At 34.3% G+C, this 23362-nt stretch overlaps 1 protein-coding gene across 1 annotated transcript in view; it reads left to right on the plus strand.

The window, feature by feature from the left end:
* Window positions 1-23362, plus strand: part of uacaa (uveal autoantigen with coiled-coil domains and ankyrin repeats a) — a 36261-nt gene that overhangs the window by 7571 nt on the left and 5328 nt on the right. Inside the window, exons 3-13 of the mRNA XM_087293137.1 lie at window positions 1858-1946; window positions 5617-5681; window positions 6425-6482; window positions 10630-10700; window positions 10780-10886; window positions 13948-14126; window positions 15291-15325; window positions 17595-17675; window positions 17786-17813; window positions 17962-18002; window positions 20810-21979. Of these exons, the coding sequence (XP_087149263.1) occupies window positions 1858-1946; window positions 5617-5681; window positions 6425-6482; window positions 10630-10700; window positions 10780-10886; window positions 13948-14126; window positions 15291-15325; window positions 17595-17675; window positions 17786-17813; window positions 17962-18002; window positions 20810-21979 (1924 nt within the window). The remainder of the gene's footprint in view (window positions 1-1857; window positions 1947-5616; window positions 5682-6424; window positions 6483-10629; window positions 10701-10779; window positions 10887-13947; window positions 14127-15290; window positions 15326-17594; window positions 17676-17785; window positions 17814-17961; window positions 18003-20809; window positions 21980-23362) is intronic.

A 23362-nucleotide genomic window follows, 5' to 3' on the forward strand; every position in this document is an offset into this window, starting at 1 on the left:
ACTGTAAAAAAACTAATTCCCAGCCACTAGACTTTTCTGACAGGGTATTTGAGTGTCATCGACACTATACAGGAGTTATTATTATGAATTATAGATGGCAAAATGGAAAAAAAATTATTTTAAGGTTAAAAAAAACATGATGGTAAAACACAGACACCGTTATGAATGTATTAAAGCATATACTTGTTTGCTGTAAAAATTAATAACAATGACAAAAATACTGATTTGTGCATCACTTTACCTCCATGCAGCCATGCTGTTGTTGAAATTTTCTTACGCCGTGGTTCTGTGGTCCTGAAAAATCTTTCTTTCAAGGGGTACCGTATCTACCCCTTCCCCTTAGGCCTACGCCTTCAAGATAAAGAGAGTTGGGAAACCCCTACCCCTTCATGTGAACATTCAAAATGAGGGGTAGCGATAAGGGGAAGGGCTAAGGGGTAGAATTAGGATTGGGCCTAAGAATCATGAATTTATTTTTGGTCATGTCTCATGAGACATGACATCGTGGTGACTTAGCCATATCTCTAAAAGTTAATTTAACTCTCATTTTTTGTGATATCAACTTCAAGTTCGGAACTTTTGGCTTTGTAGCAGTTTTAGATCTCAACATTTTGTATTAAAATGTTCTAATTAAAATAATGAAAAATGAATTCGCTACTAGAAATTAGTGATTAAACGTTTTTAATGTAATGAGTAGCACAAATGCCTTGATACCTCATGCTGTTGATGTTTCTATTCACTGCAGATCTCTGTATGTGTGCGTGTATGTGTGCGCGCGCATGTATACAAACATTTGCTGGTGCTCTGTGATTTCCTTTAAATGAAAAAAAAAAAACATTCAGATTTATGAAAATAAAAGTAAATTTTTTTTGTCTAAATAGTCAGGCAGTAATCCATCACATCACATACCAGCACTGGATCCCATTACAGTGGAGCTTTCTAACACATAAAAGCAGAGTATCAAAAGATGTTTCACAGAATACAACAGAATATAATATATCATTAGTAAAAGCTGTCTAACGAAATTAGATGTTTGACAAAATCATAAATTTGAGACACAGCACTGTGCAGTGCTGATAATAATAAACACTATTTGCTGTGTTACATGCAGACTACGATTTTCCTATTTTTCTTCCTTTATCTTTTCCAGTCAGCTGTTTTTAAAGCCGTCTGTTATTCATTAGGTGTGTCAGATCACATGACAGGATTTCAGTCATGTTTTCCAGTCTTTCTACTTGATAATATTTTTCCGTCAAACAGAACATATGCATTTTCTTGCCCTGATATTTGCAAGTAGACATAATGGAACAAATATGTGATTTTTATTTGTTCTAAGTTCCTACATATTTTATTTTTATTACTTTTTCATTAATTCCAATGAGATATGTTTCACCTTTATAACTAAATCCCACATCTTGTTGATCCTCCTTTTGTTCTACCAGCAGTCTCTGTGATCTAATAAACTGATGTATCATGCCTGCTTTATTTGGGATTAGGCTTAAGGAGTGGTTATGATGACTATTATGTTGAAACAGGCATTGGCTGCCATGTTGTTGCATGTTTCTTTAATTTCTCTTGGCTCTTAATATATCCACGTCATTCGCAAAACCCTGAATATCACACCCATGTTGTAAATTCATATTTTGCATATTTTTGTAGAAGTATGATAATAATAACCTGTGTAAATATCAGCATTTTTATATACTAAAATGGTATATACTAAATATACCAATGCATATTACTCATGTTGTATTTCTACTTATATGGAACACTGTATATAGGCATATTACTGAAAACAGTATTACTGATTGTAATCATGCTTGGTAAGTCATGAATTTCCTTGTGTTATTTTTAAAGGTTTCATGTTGCTGCTGGAAAAGGCCTCATTAATAGTCTTAATGTTTTTCTGGATAATGGAGTCGATGTGAAGGCTGTAGATGCTGCCGGTAAGATTTCCTGTCTCTGCACTTCTCCTCTTTAATGATTGCCTTTGAATACACTCACATAAAAGTGCATATTTAAAGTTGATTTGCATATGGTGTTTTTGGGACAAACTGCAGTCATAACACAATGAAAATACAAGTTCCAAAATCTAAGTCGAAATGAAGAATAGGAAGCATTGTTTAGGTTTTTTTGAATAGTATTTTGTGCTATATGTAGGTCACTATTCAAGTCATGAGAACTCTTTTGTGGAGATGATCAGCTGGTCTTGTTTCCACTAAAAGCACAAAAAAGCTCTTTGGATAATCCTTAAATTATGCTAGAGAACATGATGATTCACTGACAAGGATTTTTGGCCAATAGAGCAAATTTGGAATATATATATTAATTTGGATTAGTTTAAATGGTGAATTTTGTCAATACAGTGTTGATTTTATGTGCATAACCTTTATTGGTAATAGTTGTAAGATGTGTGTACTTAAAGTAATAGTTTACCAAAAATTACTTCATAATGTATTTTCCCTTATGTGGTTTTAAACCGTCATACTATTCTTTTTTCTGTTAAACACAAAATATTTAAGATAAGATATTTTGAAGAATGCTGGTTGCGGGCACTCATTGACTTCTGTCGTCTTGTTTATCCTACTATGGAAGTCAATAGGTGTCCGCAACCAGCAACAGAAGAAACAGAAATAGGTTTTGAACAAGTAAAGGGTGATTAAATAATGGCTGTATGTTTATCTTTTGGGTGAACTATCCCTTTAAGGGCTTGGTTTGCAGTATTGTGTTCTTGTTTTAAAAGAATACTTTTGTAAAATGTTAAATCTCAAGTCATGATCAATATTTTAGTTGGCTTTTTTCTGTTGATGAATAAACTAAACATTTAGAGGCTGTCTGCCATCTAATACCATGAGACAATGTATAAACCTTGAAAATTTTATGATTTAATAAAAAATGTTTTAAGAATAAATTAACAATTAATGCATCACAGCATGTGTAAATTCATATGTGTGTGTGTGTATATAGCAAATATAAAGCAGCATTTTGCTAAATATTTGCACCATATAACACGTTCATTACACAACTTTTTAGTGAACTTTTTAAAGAGTTTTAATAAATCTTCTATAGAAAAAAATACTGCAGCCATAATTTAAATGCTAAAATCTTCCTAAAATACTTTAGTTTAAATACCAATCATCACGGTTAACTAGTGGCTTATTACTTGTCTATTATTAAGGTATTGACTTTATATTCTACATCCCTTTTTCTACATTCCTACTACCCAATCCCTAAACCCAGCTACCACCTTAATATATATTAATAACCTGCAAATTAAGAGTTAATTGAGCTACAAATAATACTTACTGTAAGAGTTGTACTATAAAATAAAGTGACTAAAGTGCCTCATGAGCAGTGTTGGGGGTAACACATTACAAGTATTACAGGTTGCATATTAATCTTACCTTTCTAAGTATTCATTCATTCATTTATTTTATTTTCGGCTTAGTCCCTTTATTAATCTAGGGTCGCTACAACGGAATGAACTGCCAACTTATCCAGCATATGTTATACGCAGCGGATGCCCTTTCAGCCGCAACCCATCATTGGGAAACATCCACTATGGACATATTAGCCTGTCCAATTTACCTATACCACATGTCTTTGGACTTGTGGGGGGAACCAGAGCACCTGGAGGAAATCCCCCTGGAACACAGGGAGAATATGCAAACTCCACACAGAAACGCCAACTGACCCAGCCGGGGCTCAAACCAGCGACCTTCTTGCTGTGAGGTGATTGTGCTACCCACTGCGCCACCGTGCTGCCCCTTTCAAAGTAACTTTTTTTAAGTTTAATTAATTCACTTTAAAAAATAAATTGCTTAATTAAAATGAAGCAATAAAGAATAAAAGTCACATTGAATCCCACCCGCAATGTGAAAATGCAGAAACAGGCAGAAATGAAGAAAGCCTTACATTTCTGTGATAGAAATTCTCATTAATTTAAACACATGAATGAAAAGGAAAAGGGGGTTATCTGAATGGATAGTGATTTAACTTCACTAATGAGACAAAAAAAATATTATTCTGCATATTAGGCATGGGCCGGTTTAAGATTCTGGTGGTATGATAACCTTGGATAAAAATATCTTGGCTTCACGGTATTGTGATTACTGCTCTAAAATATATTCTTTTTTAATGTCTGGGTAAAAAAAAAAAAAAAATTTCCCTTTTAAACAGAATATATTTTATTTTAACAGACATTTATAATATTTTGAAGCAGTAAACATGTCAGGCTGAATTATTAATTGACTTCTGCTGTCTTCATTTATTTCAAAAACAGATTTTATTTTTTTTACAATTTAAAACCGCATCTTTGGAGATCTTTTCTGCTGGAGATTCTGTTGTCCTAAAAATTGTGAATAAAAACCTTACACATACCTTAGGAACTGTATTGCAGAAAATTTTGCAGGTTTTAAAACCTTGACTTTTTCAACCGCGGTATATCTTGAATACGGTTATCGTCTTATGCTTACTGCATATACAGCATGTATAGCTCAGGAAGTTTTCAGAAAATAACATTATCCTACCTACATTTTTAATGTGTTTTTTTAAAAGTAAATAAGGGTTATACAATATATTGTTTATTGCAAAGCTCCTCTATTTAAAAAAAAATAATAAAAAAAGCTTGCAACTTCTGAAAGAGATCAAGCCTCAAAAAAAGTAACTCATGCAAGTAATGCATGACTTTCCATAAAAAGTAACTAAGTACTGGAACTAGTTACTTTTTGAGGAGTAACTCAATATTGTAATGTATTACTTCCTGAAGTAACTGTCCCCAACACTTCTCATTAGCAAGTAAAAAAAATGTTTTGCACAATTATTTTTTAATTTGACTGTCAATTAATAAAGAAATTTGAGTTTTATGTTTTTTTTTTTGAACATTTTAATTTTATGTTAAAGTAAAATTGAGGCAAAAATAATTACATCTGAGAGCAATGTCATTTTCAGATTTGACCAGCTCTTTAGCATCCACAATATTCAGTTTTGGCATATGATTTACACTTCACTGTATCACTCATTTTTCCAGCTTTTTTTTTTTTAACTTAGTTTAACAAGGAGTGACCAATCTTTTTCGCAAAAAGGGCCAAAAAACAAATATCATTGCGAGCTGTGTGCCGAAGTTAAATGTACTAAACTATATTACATTAATGTTGCCATGGCTAGTTTCCTAATCTATTAGAAAACATTGCTTTCAGTAATATTAACGAATGCAGTATAACATTTAAATTAATAACTTATTGCAATAAAAACAAGAACAATCACATTTATCATACAGTGGAGTTCAATGCTGAATACACTAGTGAAGCACAATCCACTATTGCTTTGAATTGTCCTCTATCCGTCAGGTGACAGTATGTATATTTAGAGTAAATCTGATTAGTTTGCACCATTTAATTTCAGGTAGCTTTTAGCAAACAAACAGAGGGTTACGTTAAATTTTAATTCACAATCTCTAAACCAGGCCTATCATTCTTCCTCTCTTCTTAGATGGCCCCCGGGCTATAGTTTGGGCATCTCTGGTTTAACAGTTTCAAGCTTTTTGGAGTGTATTGTATGTTTGCTTGTAAATGTAATTACAATGTAATGTAATATAAATAATTTGTCCTCTCTCAGGCAAAACAGCTCTTCATCTGGCTGCAGCCGGCGGTCACTCTGTGTGTGTGGAGAGTCTGCTGCAGGTACGTCCATTATGTTTTCCCACTAACAATTGCAGGAAGAAAGAGTAATGAGAAAGCACTTTGGAATGTGTCAGTGTTGACGTATAACCAGCCCTTCAGCGATTACTCTGGCAAAGACTGCTCAACGTTTTCTTTTCTTTCCTTCACCGCTATGCTTTTTGTTTTATGTCTAAATCCCATGTTTATTTGTTTCCTTCTTTCTCTGGACTTTCTTTTTGCTTTTGATCTCCACATAAAGCTGCGTGCTTAAGGCAAGGCTGGAGCAATTTACTACACTTTTTTGTATCATAGCAACAGTTCTTTTGCTCACAAATGTGACGCTGAGAATTTGAGGTGTGTTATCTGTGGTTCATTTGTGAGTTCTCTTTGGTGAAGCTTTCATGTGTCTACAGCTGTAATTAAATATTGGAAATGAATGCAAATGAGTTTCAATAAGCTGTCAATTGCATTAAAGCAGCATAGCAAAAGATATAAAAAAACATGGACAAAGTGAAGATATCAAAGAAGCAGAAGAGAAATAAATGGCAACGTTGGTTCCAAAAGCGCTAAATTCCATAGGTGCATTTGATGAATAATGATGAAAGAGAAAGATTTATGTAATGTACATTTTCTTCAGTGTTTTTAACTCTGTTTCTCAGCAAGGTTAGCCGAGCATGTGTGAATTAACTATAAATTATGTAACTATAAATTATGTAGGATTTGAAAGCATATATAATATTGCTTTTTTTCTTGTTTTCTGCTAGAGTAAATGTCCTGTTGACAGTATAGACCTGCAGGGGCGTACAGCTTTGCATGATGCAGGTATGTGGATTTATTTTATGAAATTGACTATACTGAAAATGAAAATTATCAAGTAATTGACTCCCCCTTAAGCCAAGCTAAAGCTGTATATGCGTTTTATCAGACAAACACTACTGAAGTTATATTAAATAATATCCTGGCTCCAAAAAGTGTGAACAGTAAATGCAATGAAAATGTACTTTTTTATTTGTGGCTCCAGAAGGAGAAGACACAAATGATGTTTTAAAGGGCACCTAGTTTACCCCCTTTTCAAGATTTAATATTAATATTATGGTGGTTCTGAGTGTGCCAGTGTAGGTTCAGTTCAAAACACAATTCAGATTTTTTATTATTATAATGTATTAAAAAGTGTTATTTTGGGGGCGTGTACACAGTTCGCTGTTTTAGGGGCGTGTTGCTTCACATAAAAATTAGTTTCGACATCCCGCCAAACTTAACAAGGGGGTGGAGCCAAGAGCTCCCCTGCTTTGTGTTTGGCAACAGACAGGCAGACAGAGAGAAGCAACATGAGTGAGAGTATCAGCATTCAGCCGAACATGTACGACTCTGACACAGAGCAGGCAGACAGTACAAAATAATTTGTGACTTTGTATAGTTTTACAGCCAACTGTGTGCTAGTTTAAAGTTCTGAGCTTGTATACCGAGACTAATAACCACGCACCCTGAATTAAATTTGACTGAGGAAAACTTTGTTTTCCGGGAACAAAATTGGGAGATGGGTCTGAAATACGGGAGACTCCTGGGAAAAACAGGATTGTTGGCAGGTATGGATGCATTTTGTGTTTACACCAAAGAGCCTTACATCTAAAAATAGAGCAAGGGTATTCCTTTGGTGACATCGCTTTGACTCACACGCTGAAAATGGTTGACATGAAACGACAAACTGAGGATGTGGTACTGTGCGCCTGTCAATCAATATTAGTGGGCGGGGCCGCACTTATACGTCCAATTGGTCCACTGTTTTTATGTTGTTAAATTGGAAGAAAAGGGACTATATACAATAGGATGTCTATACACTATACCTACACACGTCTGTCCAAACAGCTTAAAAAGTTGATTTTTTACCATAGGTGCCCTTTAAAGGGTCACGAAACACCAAAACACATTTTTTGAGATGCTGACAGTCATATACAGTTGAAGTCAGAATTAGTAGCCCCCCTAAATTATTATAACCACTGTTTATTTTTTTCCCCAATTTCAGTCAAACAAAGAGAAGATTATTTATCAACACATTTCTAAATACAACCCATTTCTAATAACTTATTTTAGTTGTATTTTTTTGTGATTTAAGTTTTTATTGATTTTTACATGTGAGTGGTCACAGCATCTTTACAATATTCTTTCAATAAACAAAAGAAGATCCACTCTTCAACCCCCCCCCAACCTCCACCCAACTTAAGATTTATTTAAATATTTATTTTATCTTTGCCATAATGACAGTAAATAATATTTGACTAGATATTTTTTAAGACACTTTTATACAGTTTAAAGTGACATTTAAAGGCTTAACTAGGTTAATTTGGTTAACTATGCAGGTTAGGGTAATTAGGCAAGTTATTGTATAATGATGGTTTGTTCTGTAGACAGTCGGGGGGAAAAAATTAGCTTAAAAGGGCTAAAAATGTTGTCCTTAAAATGGTGTTTAAAAAATGAATAACTGCATTTATACTTGCTTAAAAAAACAAATAAGACTGTTTGTAGAAGAAAAAATATTATCAGACATTCTGTTAATTTTCCTTAATCTGTTAAACATCATTTGGGAAAAATGTAAAAAAAGAAAAAAAAAATTAAAGGGAGGCGAATAATTCTGACTTCAACTGTATGTGTTCCACGGTGCTAAAAACACTATTGAGACGCATATATTTAGCTAACAAGTGAAATTGGTTGTTTTTGCGTTGTTTAGTTCAAATTCGTTCTTCCGGTTTAAAAAAAAATTTTGAAGCAACGTCACAGCCATGAGATTATTGTGCAAATTCCAGTGTGGAGATTGGCTGTCTGAAGCAGCCCGTACATAGGGACGTCATTGAGTTTTCAACACATCTGTTCATTAATTCATGAGAAAGACTTGGTTCGAACAAATCAGGGTGCTTGCTTTATTGTAAATGAGATGCTTCAACATCTTCAGAGAACAACTTTAGTCTTAGATGCAACATTCATTTTTCAAATCTTGAACAGAGACTGGCATTACCATAGACATTATAATAGATGGTGGCCGCGTTGACGTGTCAAAGCAACTGACGGGAAGTGGACCATGCTTACTTTTAAAATGTACTTTTATAGCAAACAAAAATCTATAGAAGTCAATGGCTATTGTTTCAACATTTTTCTTCTTTTTTTTTGCTTTTTTTATAAAATTTTTAAAAACATAGTATACACATAACATTTACTAAGAATGCTTACATTCATAAAAAAATAAACAAAAAGATAAAAATAATAATAGATAGATTATAATAGTAAATAAATAATGACAACTAAAAAAAGAAGAAAAAAGTAGATAGAAATAAAGAAACTCCAACATAAAGACAATAACTACAACAAAGTCCCTGACAACATTTGAAAGATCAAGTAAATGTTTCGATTAATATCCCAGGTTTGTTGGAAAATGTCTGATTTCAACTGCAAAGTCATTTTCTCAAATATATACAATTTAAGTCAGAATTATTTTCCCCCCTGAATTATTAGCCCCCTGTTTATTTTTTCCACAATTTCTGTTAAACGGAGAAAATATTTATTTAACACATTACTAAATACAACTCATTTCTAATAACTTGTTTTAGATTTATTTAAAGCTGTAATTTATCTATTCCATGATGACAGTAAATAATATTTAACTAGATATTTTTCAAAACACGTCTATACAGCTTAAAGTGACATATAAAGGCTTAGCTAGGTTAATTAGGTTAACTAGGCAGATTAGGATAATTATGGTAAGTAATTGTATAACGATGGTCTGTTCTGTAGACTATTGGAAAAACAGTTAGCTTAAAAGGGCTAATAATTTGGACCTTAAATAGTTTTTTTTTAAAATTAAAAACTGCTTTTTTTCTTGCTGAAATAAAACAAATAAGACTTTATCCGGAAGAAAAAATATTATCAGACATACTGTGAAAATTTCCTTGCTCTGTTAAACATCATTTGGGAAATATTTAAAAAAGAAAAACATTTTTAAAGAGGGGCTAATAATTCTGACTTCAACTGTGTGTATTTGATTTAGCCTCTGTGTCCATTCTGTCAAAGTAGGTCGGTGGGTCATCATCCAGTTTACAGAAATTATGTTCTTAGCGGTTATTAATAATTTATGTAGTGCAAATAGATCAGACTTTCTGAACTGATCAGTGGGAAGCCATCAAGCAAAAAATAAAAAATAAAAACACTTGGTGCAGTTATGTCGTATCCTAAAACTTTACCAATCTCCCTTTCAACCTTCTGCCCATACACTTGTATGTTGGGACATTCCCAAAATATGTAAACACAATCCCCCACTTCTCCACAATCTCTCCAGCACTGTGATAATTGTAAAAAAACTATCGAATTTAGCAACCACAAATGGAACTCCGAAGAACCTCATCTTCATCTTCCAGTCGAACTCCTGACATTATGATAACTTGTGCATATTTCTTCCTACATTTCATCCTCATCCTAAATTTAACATATATTTTAATTGTAGGCGTATGCATTGAAAAATATAATAAATATTTAAATATATAAAATGTTATATAACTTTTGTTTTATTGTTTAGTCTGGTGAATAATCTCATGACCAGTTCAAACAACTTGACTTAAAACTATTTGTGCGCACACTGTTAAGGGAAGAAAGCTTTTATAAGCATGGCCTCATGTAATATTTTACAGAAGTGTTTAATTCATGTTGATTTATTAACATGCAAATATGTTTTAGGCCTACAGGACTTTCTACAATCTTAAATATTTGAAGTGTTCCAGTGGCTTGGAGCTTTTTCTTTTGCATTCTGAAGCTCTAAATAATGAGTTCTTTCATTCTTTGGGTGTGTGTCAGATTTGTTGTTGTCATTGTTTTGAGCAGATCGGTCATTATAAATCTTTCATTTGCACAAAAGGACTGATATAGCTTCTACTTGTCAGGCTTGATCAGAAAATTATAACGTCTTGTGTCTTGCTTTTGTTTTCAGCATATCTAGGCTGCAAAGCTACCATCAAAGTGCTCTGTGACAGCGGCGCATCTGTTGATGCTGTTGATGCAGTAAGTTCAGAAACAACTAAATAAATAAATAGTAGATTAAAAAATTGATTTAGGATTTTTGGGATTTTCTTTTTTGCAGGATGGTCGATCACCTTTATTGCTTGCGGCTAAGATGAGCCAACCAGCAGCCTGCCAGATACTCATTCAGTATGGTGCTCGCACCGTTGTCCGAGACAAGCAAAACAAGTTAGGGAAATGTTTTAAAATAATTATTTTCTGAATTTATTATATATATTTTTTGTTTTCTTTTCTGTTTTAGCTGTATAATCAAAGCAAAAGCCAGAGGAGGAAGATTACATTTTATATTCCAGTGCATATTTGCACTCAGTTCCAGTTTTTAAACGAATCTGAAGGGACATAATGTGAAAATCTGCACTACGTCCTTAGAAAGTCACCTTCTTTTTTCCTATTGAAGTGGCATACGCTAACATTTGTACACTGACTGTGAAAAAAAACAGCTTTAGGAACAATGCTGAATGCTGCATGGCACACTTGTATTGCATCCAATATTATAGCTAAAGAAGATTTGCTATATACATTAAAGGTGTTCATAAAATATTGTGAACGTCTGATGAGGTGATTTACCACCACTTGCCTTTAATTCAGCAGTCAAAGTTAATTCCAGTTGATTTAATTCCAACCTTCAAAGAGTGAAATCAAACCAGCTTTTGAATAGCCTCCAGTGAAATGTTTTTAATCGCAGATGCTGGAGAAGGGAAAGGGCTTTTCATTTTTATTTTTCAAAAACTGCCCAGAGTAGCTTCGTAATATTCAAGTTCATCTTGGTGCAAGTGCTTTCCATGTTTTATGAGCATGACACCATCTTTTTGGCATTTCAGCATAAGTGTCTGTGATTAAAGTTTTAGCAGTTTCAGCTCTTTCATGGATGTTAGCTTTGTGAAGTTCTCTCTCGTCTGTTATTTTAGGGAACAGGTTATCCAAGGTAGATGTTGAGGTCTGAATACACATAGCTGCTGTAGTTTTATGTTTCAACAGTTCTTCATAGTGTTTATGGTCCCTATTATGTATTTTTAAATTTTTGGAGACTTTTGTTCTTTGCTGATGAAGTCATGCTGTCCATTGTGAGCATAATCAAAATTGTAAAGAATGTTCTTAAAAACTCCAACCGATTGGCCTTTTAGCTTTACAGATGCATCTTCTGAAAGGGCTTCTGTGATTTGCCCTTACTGGAAGCATTACAAGCTACTTAGTTTTTACACACAGTTTGTACTAAACATGCAACTTGCTCTTGCTGGCCTCTTTAGTAGGTATTCCTTGCAATTCCATGTTGACGTGTAGCAATTTTGTCACTTCACTTTTATGACGTCAACCCCCTTTTCCAGCACGCCCCAAACTTATTCTATAAGGTCTGGTGGCTGTAGAGGCCATTTTACAGCAAACCTAATTTCATTTCAAAGTCACCAGTTTGAAAGATTTGAGCTTTATGACATGATGTATTAACCTGCTGGATCGAGGGATCACAAGATGGATACACTGTGGAAAATGTTCCTTAGACGACCATAACCAGCCTGCACCTTTAATACAAGGCAGGATTGATCCAGGATTTACATGAAATTTTCATGATTTTGGTGAACCTTGTGAATAGTGAATCTTAGTCTTAGTGAAGAGCAGGAACACCATTGTTGTTTTCTGATGCTGTAGCTCACCTGCTTTAAGGTTTGATGTGTTTGATGTTCAGAGGAGGTTTTATGCATTAAGTATTTGAGTTATTGCTGCCTTTGTATGAGCTTTAACCAGTCCTCTGACCTCTGAGGCCATGTCTACTTTTCACTGCCTTTTGTTTAAAAAAAAAAAATCTTAATAATAATAATTTTGCACTGTAATGCATATTAAGGGCAAGCTGAACCCAAATGCGGTGATAAAAGCCATTTATGCTGGGTTCACACTAAAGACTGAATTAAGCATTTGTATTAGTAAAATGCATAAAAGACTATGAAATTTGAGAACAAAATTGAATTACCAAATACTATTCAAAGCGGTACGCTGACAGTAAGAAGCTAGCAGTTTTTTAACATCTCTGGTACAAATCACATGCAAAGTGTGTGATTGGCTGTACAGATATTTGCATTAATGAGCCGATAAGCAGGCATCTAGAATCCAGCCGTCACAATGATTTCACACAGTGCACAGTATAGTTCCTAGCCAAGTTGGCCTAGAAAATAACAACTTTTCTTCATTGTACACAATGCATCTACAGAAGAGTCCAGCTTTAATAAACTCTCATTTACTTCTGCATTCTTTAAATTTTAAAGGTCCGTACTGGCTCAATACCACCATAAGTGGTTCCATTCTCTCATCAGTTGGAATAGAATAACTTTTGTATAAACTATGATAGAGACATTTTCTGTTTTCTTATTTTTACTGACATGTGCAGGAACCAAAAAATAATAATTAAATCAACCTAGACCACACAGAACCTAAAAGGAACACTTTCAAATTTGAGTTACCCAAAAAAAGCCTTTTTTTTTAGTGGTTAATAAAATACAAACAAAATAAACTATTATTTTAATTACTTTTAACAGTGTTTTCTGAAAATTGAAAGAGTTTTCTTCAAAATGAATCCAAACTTTTGCATTTACACCTCCGCATGTGGATATGGGAAGCTTTTTAAATTGGGTTGGCAAAATTTAAGGCGGAAACCCCAAAACAGCACTTAACTTTAAGAGGTTAAATTGCTTTCAAATTTTAAGTTGATTTGTTTTTAAAAAAAATGTTGATTAAAACTCCTACAAAATTTGAGTGAGATGCTAATGGTCTAATGCAAGGATGTCAAACTCAATTCCTGGAGGGCCGCAGCCCTGCACAGTTTAGTTCCAACCCTAATTAAACACACCTGATCAAACTCATTGAGTCCTTCAGGCTTATTTGAAACCTACAGGTAAAGCTGCTGACCGCACTGGGCTTTTCCTCCCATAGACTTCCATTCATACGCACGCAAATGCGTCAGACTGGAAACGCAGGGTTATGCGTCAAGTTTCTCAGATTGCATTGCTTTAACAAATTAAGTTAATTAAAATTTAAACAGTATTTTTTTTATAAATGATATAAAAATATTTAAATCAATGGGTCACTTAGAAAAAGCTAATGCAAATAAAGAGATTTGTTAACCTTCACAAAAATAGCCATATCTTGTTATTTCTTAAGTAGATACCATAACAATTGATTAATAGTTTCTCCCTCTGCCCCACGTCTTATTTTGTGATTTATTTGTTGGTAATCTGTCTAGGACTGCGCTAATCTTAGCTTGTGAGAACTCCTGTAAAGAAGCGGTGGAGATAATCCTGAAGACTAAGGCTGATGTTTTTGCTATGGATGTTCATGGGCATGACGCCTATCACTATGCCAGAAAAAGCCAGAAACAGGACTTGATCACACTTGTCCAACATGCACTGGAAAGTGCAAAAGGTAACACTCCAGGATGACATTCTAGTTTTTAAATCTTGTAGAAGATCCTCCCACGTGGTCTGTTTGTATACTGTGAAGCGTGCTCTATTGCACAGGTCTCAAACTGTAAAATTAAATGTAATACTTTAAGATAATCTATATCTCCAGTGTACTTTTTACTCTCCATAAAAATGTTGATAGAAGCTGGCAAGGTGTTAAACACAAAAAAACTAAAGGTAACAGTTTGAAATGGAACTGAACATTTTGTCCTGTTTTTAAGCAATACACATGCACACGGTGAAATGAAACGCCACTTAATCTTGAGGCCATGCAGTATTTTTCAGCAAGGCAGGGCAAAGTGGTGCTCTTGTTATCCTCTCATGTAGCTTTTACTGGACCTGCTGGTCATGCACATAGCAGGTCAGTTGAGTTTAAACCATGAACCAGTAGTGCACTGTCATTTCTGGATTATGTCGTGTCATTACAGAGACGTGTCTGATAGATTCAGTTCCTGCTGTGCTCACAGAGACTTCACAGATCCAAACACTAACAGAAAATCCATTTTCACGAGTTGACAAGCCTGATTTCCAATTTCAAGAAAGAAAATTAAAGAGAAAAATAATTTCAAGAAGAAACTTACTCTAAGCACATCAGCTGCTGATTCTTAGATCACTGTCTCTGAATGATGCTTTTAATATTGTTTAATCTGCCTCACCTAATAATAATAATAATAATAATAGGTTCTTATTAAAAATTGTCACACAAATTAGATAGATAGATAGATAGATAGATAGATAGATAGATAGATAGATAGATAGATAGATAGATAGATAGATAGATAGATAGATAGATAGATAGATAGATGGATGGATGGATGGATGGATGGATGGATGGATGGATAGATAGATAGATAGATGAAACGGTTAGATGAATTTATATCTGTAAAAATATATATAAAAATGATTGTAAGTTTTGCATAACAAATTATGTTTTATCTTATGTTTTATCTTTTTATGCATTGCAGGTTTTTTGTATATCTTTATTTTTTGTTGTTGTTCTGTGATGGAAATTGGCTTGCATGAAATGAAGGCATATTCGTGACATTTAAAATAATCCACTTCAATGTTTGTGCATTTGCAACAAAAGCCTAATATGCATTTGCATTTCTCCCTATTTTGTTTTCAGCTAAAGACATTGGCAGTTCACAGAGGACTACACAGGTAACGTTAAAGTTTTAGCTGACAGATTATCTGTTTATCATATGCATATTCACGATCAAGTTGAAATATTCAAGACTGAAGAGGAAGTTTACAGTAGACAGTAAGGCCATGGGTTTGCTGCAGACAAACGAACTCAAAAGCTTTTATTGATTTCACTGCCATCTAGAGTCTTAAACGGCAATCGCAGTGCACTTTAATTAAAGCCATCCTACTTCACAGCCACTTGAGGATGACTGGTCAATCTCTGCAGCGATGGAAATCAATCTGATGAAATTTAATGTCTTCTGCAGCTGTTGATGGAGAGGAATACCGATTGTTTTTGCTCATGTGCATCAAAATAGTTTTTTTCAATTCTGACATATTGATTTAACCTTCAGGACTTGTTCCATGAAGTGTTGTTGAGAGGTGCATTTATTTGTAAGGAATTGTTACAGAAATATATCTATTATGGATTTGAATACACACTTGAGTGTACCAAAATGTAGATTTCTTTCTTTCTGAAGAAATTCATTATTTTTATAAAACATGAAAAAGTGTTTGCACTATAACCTGTGTTAGGAAGCATACAAAAAGTTAATTGGGAAAGGTGAATATGTGGTTTGGTCAAATATATATTATGTTGTTATATGCAGTGCTGATAGATTGCCTATAGAATAACAACCGCAAAAACTGTTGTAATTGACAGTTTTGACTTCAATCCTAGTTGTAAGGACAACAAATAATAACTAGACTTCTAGTTGATCATTTGGAAAAGTGGTTGAAAGTAGATTTTTCTGATGAATCATCTGTTGAACTGTATCCTAATCCTCACAAATACTGCAGAAGACCTACTGGAACCCACAAGGACCCTAAATTCTCACAGAAATCAGTTAAGTTGGTGAAGAAAGAATCATGGTTTGGGGTTACATTCAGTATCGGGGCATACGAGAGATCTGCAGAGTGGATGGCAATACCAATAGCCTGAGGTATCAAGGCTGCCCATTACATTACAAACCACTGGAGAGTGCAAATTCTGCAGCAGGACAACACTTCTTATACTTCAGCCTTTATATCAGAGTTTCTGAAAGTAAAGACGGTCAATCTACTCCAGAATTGGCCAGTCCAGTCACCAGACATGAACTATATTGAGCATGAAGGAGGCATTAGAGATGAATCTAAAGAATCTTGAACTCTGGGAGTCTTGCAAGAATGCTTCCTTGCCATTTCAGATGAGATGACCTTATTATTAAGTTATTTGAGTCATTGCTGAGATATATGAATGGATTCGCCCAAGCTCATGGGATTAATTTAATATATTCATTATTTTTCCACAAATATTATTATTATTATTAGTTTTTTTTTTTGGATAAAACTGTGGTGTGATTTATAAAATACAGGCATATAGCAATCAGCACTGTAAGAGTCTAAAAATATTGTCAGACAAATCAATATTAATACCCATGGCTCCTAATGATACATTGAGATTTTTAATTCAATACTGAAGAAGAAACATCTTGAGTGGCCTAAAGGAAAGTAAATTAACAGTGATTTTTTTTTTAATTTTGTGTGAACCCTCCCTTTAATACAAAACAAAAGCCATAGACCCTGCAAACAATTTTAGCTTCTAAAAACATTCCCCTAACTTCCCATTAAGTCATTCCATCTTATTTTTCATTTGTTCTTTATGAAAAAGCTGGATGTTTCGAATGTTTAATGTATTATTTTTTGGTGGTTTATTAGAATGTAATTCAAAATACTTTCATAATATTTCAGTCTCATGTTATATTAATGCTCTCAGAATGTTATTTAAGACATCGTTAGAATATTTAATTCACATTAAATTAATGTACTTTTCCCTAACATTCTAAGTAAGTTATACAGATTGTATAATAGAAGATTTTTAGAATGTTCAAAGCATCCAGCTTTTTTTGGTTATAGCATTTCAGTCTCATGTTATATTAATGCTTTCAGAAGATTATTTAAAATGCTATTAGAACGTTCCATGCACGTTATATTAATGTTGTCAGGATATTATTCAAAATGCTATTAGATCATTCCATTCACATTATTTTGATGTTTTCAAACACTTTTCTACCAAAGTAACAGGAATGTTCTTGAAACTTTATTTCAATGTTGCATGCTGACATTAACATTTTACTAATTTTACATTTGCTTATTTTACTGAATGTTTTCAGAGTGTTGACTGTTAACTGAGAATGAGTTTATTCATAATTATATAATGTTAATTCATTTTTATTGTTATTAATTTGTTTTACATCTGAATTCACAGGCTAAACCCCCACCGGCAGGGATTGGCTGGACCAAAGCAGGATCAGTAAAGGCAGAAAAAGTTTTATCAGAGCCCGTAACAGTGAGTTTCTTTAGCGCATAACATTTGATTAAGTCTGCTATCAGGCAGCTGATTGCAGTCCTGTAATCAGTTGAGAATGTCATCAGTAAAAGGTTGTGTCTGATTTACAGAGGGAACATGGCAGTCACTCCAATGAAGGTAACTGAGTACTTCTGCTTTTATTTATTTTATTTTTTATAATGTTTATTTTTATCACGGCAGAGGATCAGGATTGCAATCAGTTATATCACAAAATCTTTCCAGCTCTGGGCTCTAATGTTTTAAACCTATTTTCTGTTCCCTAAAGGAAAAGGTGTCAAACAAGGTCATAATCTGGATGCAACACAGGTAAATGGTCTTGATTTTGTCTCTGCAGTGTTCTCCTAAATAGGAGCAGTATGTACTTTTAGGTTTAGTTAATGCTTTGCTTAATATGCATATGACCTTGATATCCTTCTCACTCTGTCTGTTTATTTTTATGATAAGATTTACATTTTACTTTAAGGTCAATATTTACCATAAAATAGATTAATGCAATTCAAAATAAATATTTCATCATTCCTATTGTTTTCAGAAATGCACAATTTCTCATCTTGTTTTAAATGCTGAAGACTTGGTCTGAGTTTCCTGTGTCTCCTTTTGCATGGTTTTTCAGCATGTTTCTATTTGTCATCATAGTTGCACATCTATGATTTAGTTTGTTAGTTTTTTACTTCGTATATTTCGCTCTGTTTCTGTTGTTCTTTGTCTGGTGCTGTTTGTGGCCTAGTATACGGCTGCTTGTGTGAATTATTCCCTTCTATTTTACACTGACATTTAGTTTTAAATATAATAATAAATAATAATAGTAATAATTCCTTGCATTTATATAGCGCTTTTCTGCACACTCAAAGCACTTTATACAATTTTGGGGGGAATCTCATCCACCACCTGTGTGTAGCATTTGGATGACGTGATGGCGGCCATATTGCGCCAGACCTCACACCACACACCAGCTGATTGGTGCAGCCAATTATTATATGGGGATGGACAAAGGTCAATGGGCAAATTTGGTCAGAAGTTAAACCCCTACTCTTTTTCGAAGGACATCCTGTGATTTTTTTATTTTTTTATTATTATTTTTTTTTAACGACCACAAAGAATCAGGACTTTGGTTTAACGTTTCATCCAAAAGACCGTGCTTGTTGACCAGTATGAACAGAGGCTCCATCAATATACTGGGGCGTTAGGACACACACAAACTCCAGATTGAGTGCCCCCTGCTGGTCTTACTAACACTACTTCCTGCAGCAACCAAGCTTTCCCCTGTGGTCTCCCATCCAGGTACTCACTGGGCGCAACATTGCTTGGAGACTATATGAGAGTTGCAGAGATCTAGCTGCTGGCTAGAATTGCTGTCAAGTCTGAAAAATGTTTATGAATTCAGATTGTTTTTCTCCTTGAAACTGTAACGGGTTTATAGTTTCCCAGTTAACCCACTTATTTTATCAAAATTGCGAGTTTTAAGTTTTACTCTAAATACAAAGTTAGGAGTTTATATATATCAATGAATTAATTTTTACTACTTATTTTAAAATATGCAAAGCTGTTAAATTTTTTATTTTTATTTTTCCCTAGTATAAATTTATATCTTATAAATGTGATGATGGTATAACAGGACTTTCAGAAAAACAAACTAATGACACAGCAATAAATAGCATAAGTCAAGGAGCGCCTATTATGCATTATAAAAGGTCGTATTTTTATTTTCTGGGTGTCCAACAAAAGGCTGATCTGCATTCAAGGTCAGAAAACACTTTTATTGTCTTATAATATGCATTTATTTTTACCTAATTATCCCAATGACTGCCATATGATTCGTTCAGTGATTCATTTGTTTCCAAACCCCTAACGTGAGGCTAAACTGTGCCGATTGGTTCGATGACCCAGTCTGTTGTGATTCAGCGCAAGACAGAGAGAAGCGCCCAAGTAGTCAAAACGCATTTAAAACATTAAAGGAAGAAGCACGCGTCGCGTTTTCAACATGGTCTTTGATGCGATATGTGAAATGGCCCCATACAGATTTAACCTGAGAGACACATTGCACGCACTGATCTATAACAGATACATCATTACATGCTGCGCAGAGCGATTGTAAGTTACTACACAATTAAATACATATTTTGCAAACTACAGAAAACGAGGCAACCATTTTAATCACACGTCACGTTGTGTAGGAAGGAGAAACACTTACATGATCTGGAGGAGGAAGAAACTGGTCTATACAAACTGTGTAACTGACAAGGTCCCATACATTAGTCTTTGCTGGTCCTTCCTTTTATAACAAATGGCTTGCAAATCCCATGCTGCAGCGTAGGTTATTGTATCAATCATCTGAAAAATGACAGGAACAAACACAGTACTAGGTTTGCTGTACTGTGGTGTTGTTGTGAAAATGAACTTTAACCATTTATTCCTCACAGTATTGCCAACTTTCAGTGAGAGTAATCTTTTCATCATGATCAATCCCATGATCCCTCACACTACGCTAGTGTCTGAAAGGAAAGACGCATTCACGTTTTACCAGATCCAGTAGTTCATATTTGGTATTTTTTTCGTGTTTATGTTGGTACGAACAGGCAAAAGATCCCGATGAGCGGCGAATCATTTAAATGACTCGGAGTCAAATCTTTTATGAATAAAAATTGATCATATTTAAACAACGTGCACTTAGATTTAAACCTCAGCTGGATGTTTTCATTCATTTAGAGCTGTGTTGGACAGTAATTTTCAGAAACCCAAAATAGGAGCTCTTTAACATACAAAAACTATTTTCACTAAACAAATGCATGTAGATTTAACCAGTTACGAACTGGCAAGTACAATGTTGAATTTCATAAAAAATTTCGTAGAAAAAAAATACAACAAAACTAAATAAAAACCACTAAATAATTTTTTTTTTTTTATTTCAGTGACTCAAGTAACGTGGCTGAATCACTTTTATAATGCAAGCACTTTCCTGACAGTATATAGAGATTAAAGGGCAAAATCCTCAATCGATGTCATCCATATTTTATATCCCATATTCATCAAACTGAACATTTACTGCTGTTGAATTAAAATCGAGACATGAAAGAGTGTGTTTTACTTTAACATTAGCCTTGTGAATTATTCAGGTCAGGCCCCCACAGTCGGCTCCAGCACCCATGAGATCTGCCCCGATGGAGTTATTGCCCGGCGAGGTGGAGGCCCTCAGGAGAGAACTACGAGACGCTAGACGAAGACAAGAAGCAGCAGAGGCTGAGGTGCACAAGCTGGATGCGGCACTAGCTCTGCGGGCTCAGGAATATGAAGCACTGAGAAGATCCAGCGAACAAGCTCTTCACGCATCCCACAACAGAGCATGGGAGCTGGAGGAGGCCTTGGGTGAGGTTCAGAGGAGGATGGCAGGATCAGAATCCCGCGTCAGGCAAATGCAAGCTCATCTAATGGCCGTCAGAGAACACTTGGTGGAGGAGCTGAGAGTCCAGCTTCATGAGGTTAAAGGTCAGCGGGAGGCAGCCGTAGCCGAACTGGGAAGAATGCAAAAGGAGCTCCATCAAAGCAGGAGGGATGTGGAGAAGCAGAAGGAGAATCAGAACTCCTTGATGCAGGAACTCAGCCGGCTTTCTCAGGAGCTGCTCAGTAGGGAAGAGCTAATAAACACATTGAGAACCAGGCTAGCAGATATAGAGACCAACCATGCAGAGATGTTTTGTAAAGAAGCTCAGACTCCATCAGAATGGTGCAGTAAACATGAAAAGAGCACCATCACTGAGACGTGTGGAGATAATGTTGATCTGGAGAACTACATTAGCAAGGACGAGCATGCAGTTATAGCTAGCTCGCTGAGTGATGCACTGAAACAGGTTGAAACCAAAGCCAACGAGGCTCTACTGAAGCACCAGTGCATTCTGGAGGAGAACCAGAGCTTGCTGACAGAACTTCAAGAGCAAAAATTAGAACTGGATACTATTCAGGAGGCTCTGCAGGCTAGGTTTGTTCCTGCTGCAGGAAAGGAAAAGGAAAAGGAAAAAGAGGTAGAGCAACTCAAAGTGGCTCTGGCAGAGATGGAGAGGAGACCAAACAAAGTCCCAAACACTAAAGAAGAGGGCGTTCAGACTGAAGAACAGAGGTCATGCTCTAGTGAGGTGCAGCATAACCAAGTGTCATCGTCTAGTGAGAGTATCAGAGCACAGGCTGAAGACGCTGGATCTGCAGGGGAAAATGTGAAGAAAACTGAAATGAAAAGCAAATGTCACACAGCTGTGAATCAGGAGAGCACATCATCTGATCATGTGTCTGAGGTACATTGGTATTATTGAATGTGTACTTATGTACAATAATTTAAAAAGATTGATTTAACAAATCTTTATCTACAAAATTAGGACTATGTATACAGTTGAAGTCAGAATTATTAGCCCCCCTATGAATTCTTTATTCTTTTTTAAATATTTCCCAAATTATAGATAACAGAGCCAGGAAATTTTCACAGTATGTCTGATAATATTTTTTATTCTGGAGAAAGTCTTATTGTTTTATTTCGGCTAGAATAAAAGCAGTTTTAAAAATTGTAAAAACCATTTTACGGTCAAAATTATTAGCCTCTTTAAGCTATATTTTTTCGATAGTCTACGGAACAAAACATCTTATACAATAACTTGCCTAATTACCCTAACCTGCCCAGTTAACCTAGTTAAGCCTTCAAATGTCACTTTGAGCTGTATAGAAGTGTCTTGAAAAATATCTAATCAAATATTATTTACTGTCATCATGGCGAACTCAGATCTGCACCCAGATTACAATATTGGACATTGACATAAATTATTGTAAATATACTGTAAAAATGTTAAGCTTTCATATTAAATGTGTAAGATTAAAGTTTGAAATTTGACATAGAAATAGAGCAACACTAAACTTGTGATCAATTTAAATGGCCAGTATTAAAATGATGTACTGTTTTGTCAGACATTTAATTTAAAAAGTCAATTCACATCCTAAACAGATGAAAAATTTAATCACTGATAAATGGCTGATGTTCACGTTACATAGCATTTTGCATTTTGTAAATTCATAAAACATGTAATAATATTTTAAATAAATCATTGAAATAATTAACGAGACTAATAGCCTATATCTGTCATTTTTAAATGTTACAAAAATACTGAAAAATTCAAATGACAATGATAAATGGCTGATATTTAAATTCTATACCATTTTGTCCAAATGAATTAAAAACAATAAACTTAAATGCTATCTGCTATTTAAAAAGATATATTATATAAAATAATATTTGATATGTTAAACTGCTGATTTAGTAGTACTATGTCTGAATAAGTAATTATAACTTCATGCTAAAATCAATCAGTTATATACTGTACATGACTTAATGTAACTGATAAAAAATGAACCAGTATTATTTTGTTTAAATAAATGAACAATTGAAGAGTTTAGATGCAAAAACCTCTAAATGGTGTTTGATATTTTCTTCTAAAATTACTTTTTTTCTGACTGCTGTGTGTAGGCTCAATAGTTTTACTTTTATAGTGATGGATACGTTCTGTTTATTGCCTTAAAAGTGAAATAACTGAACATAAACATGGGAGGCTAAAAAAAAATATTATTTTAGGAGAAAATTTCAGACGACATTTAGAGGTTTTTGCATCTCATCTCTTCAGTGATAAAAGCTT

This window comes from Danio rerio, chromosome 18, assembly GCF_052040795.2.
Source record: "Danio rerio strain M-AB ecotype USA chromosome 18, GRCz13ab, whole genome shotgun sequence".
NCBI classification, from domain to species: Eukaryota; Metazoa; Chordata; class Actinopteri; order Cypriniformes; family Danionidae; genus Danio; species Danio rerio.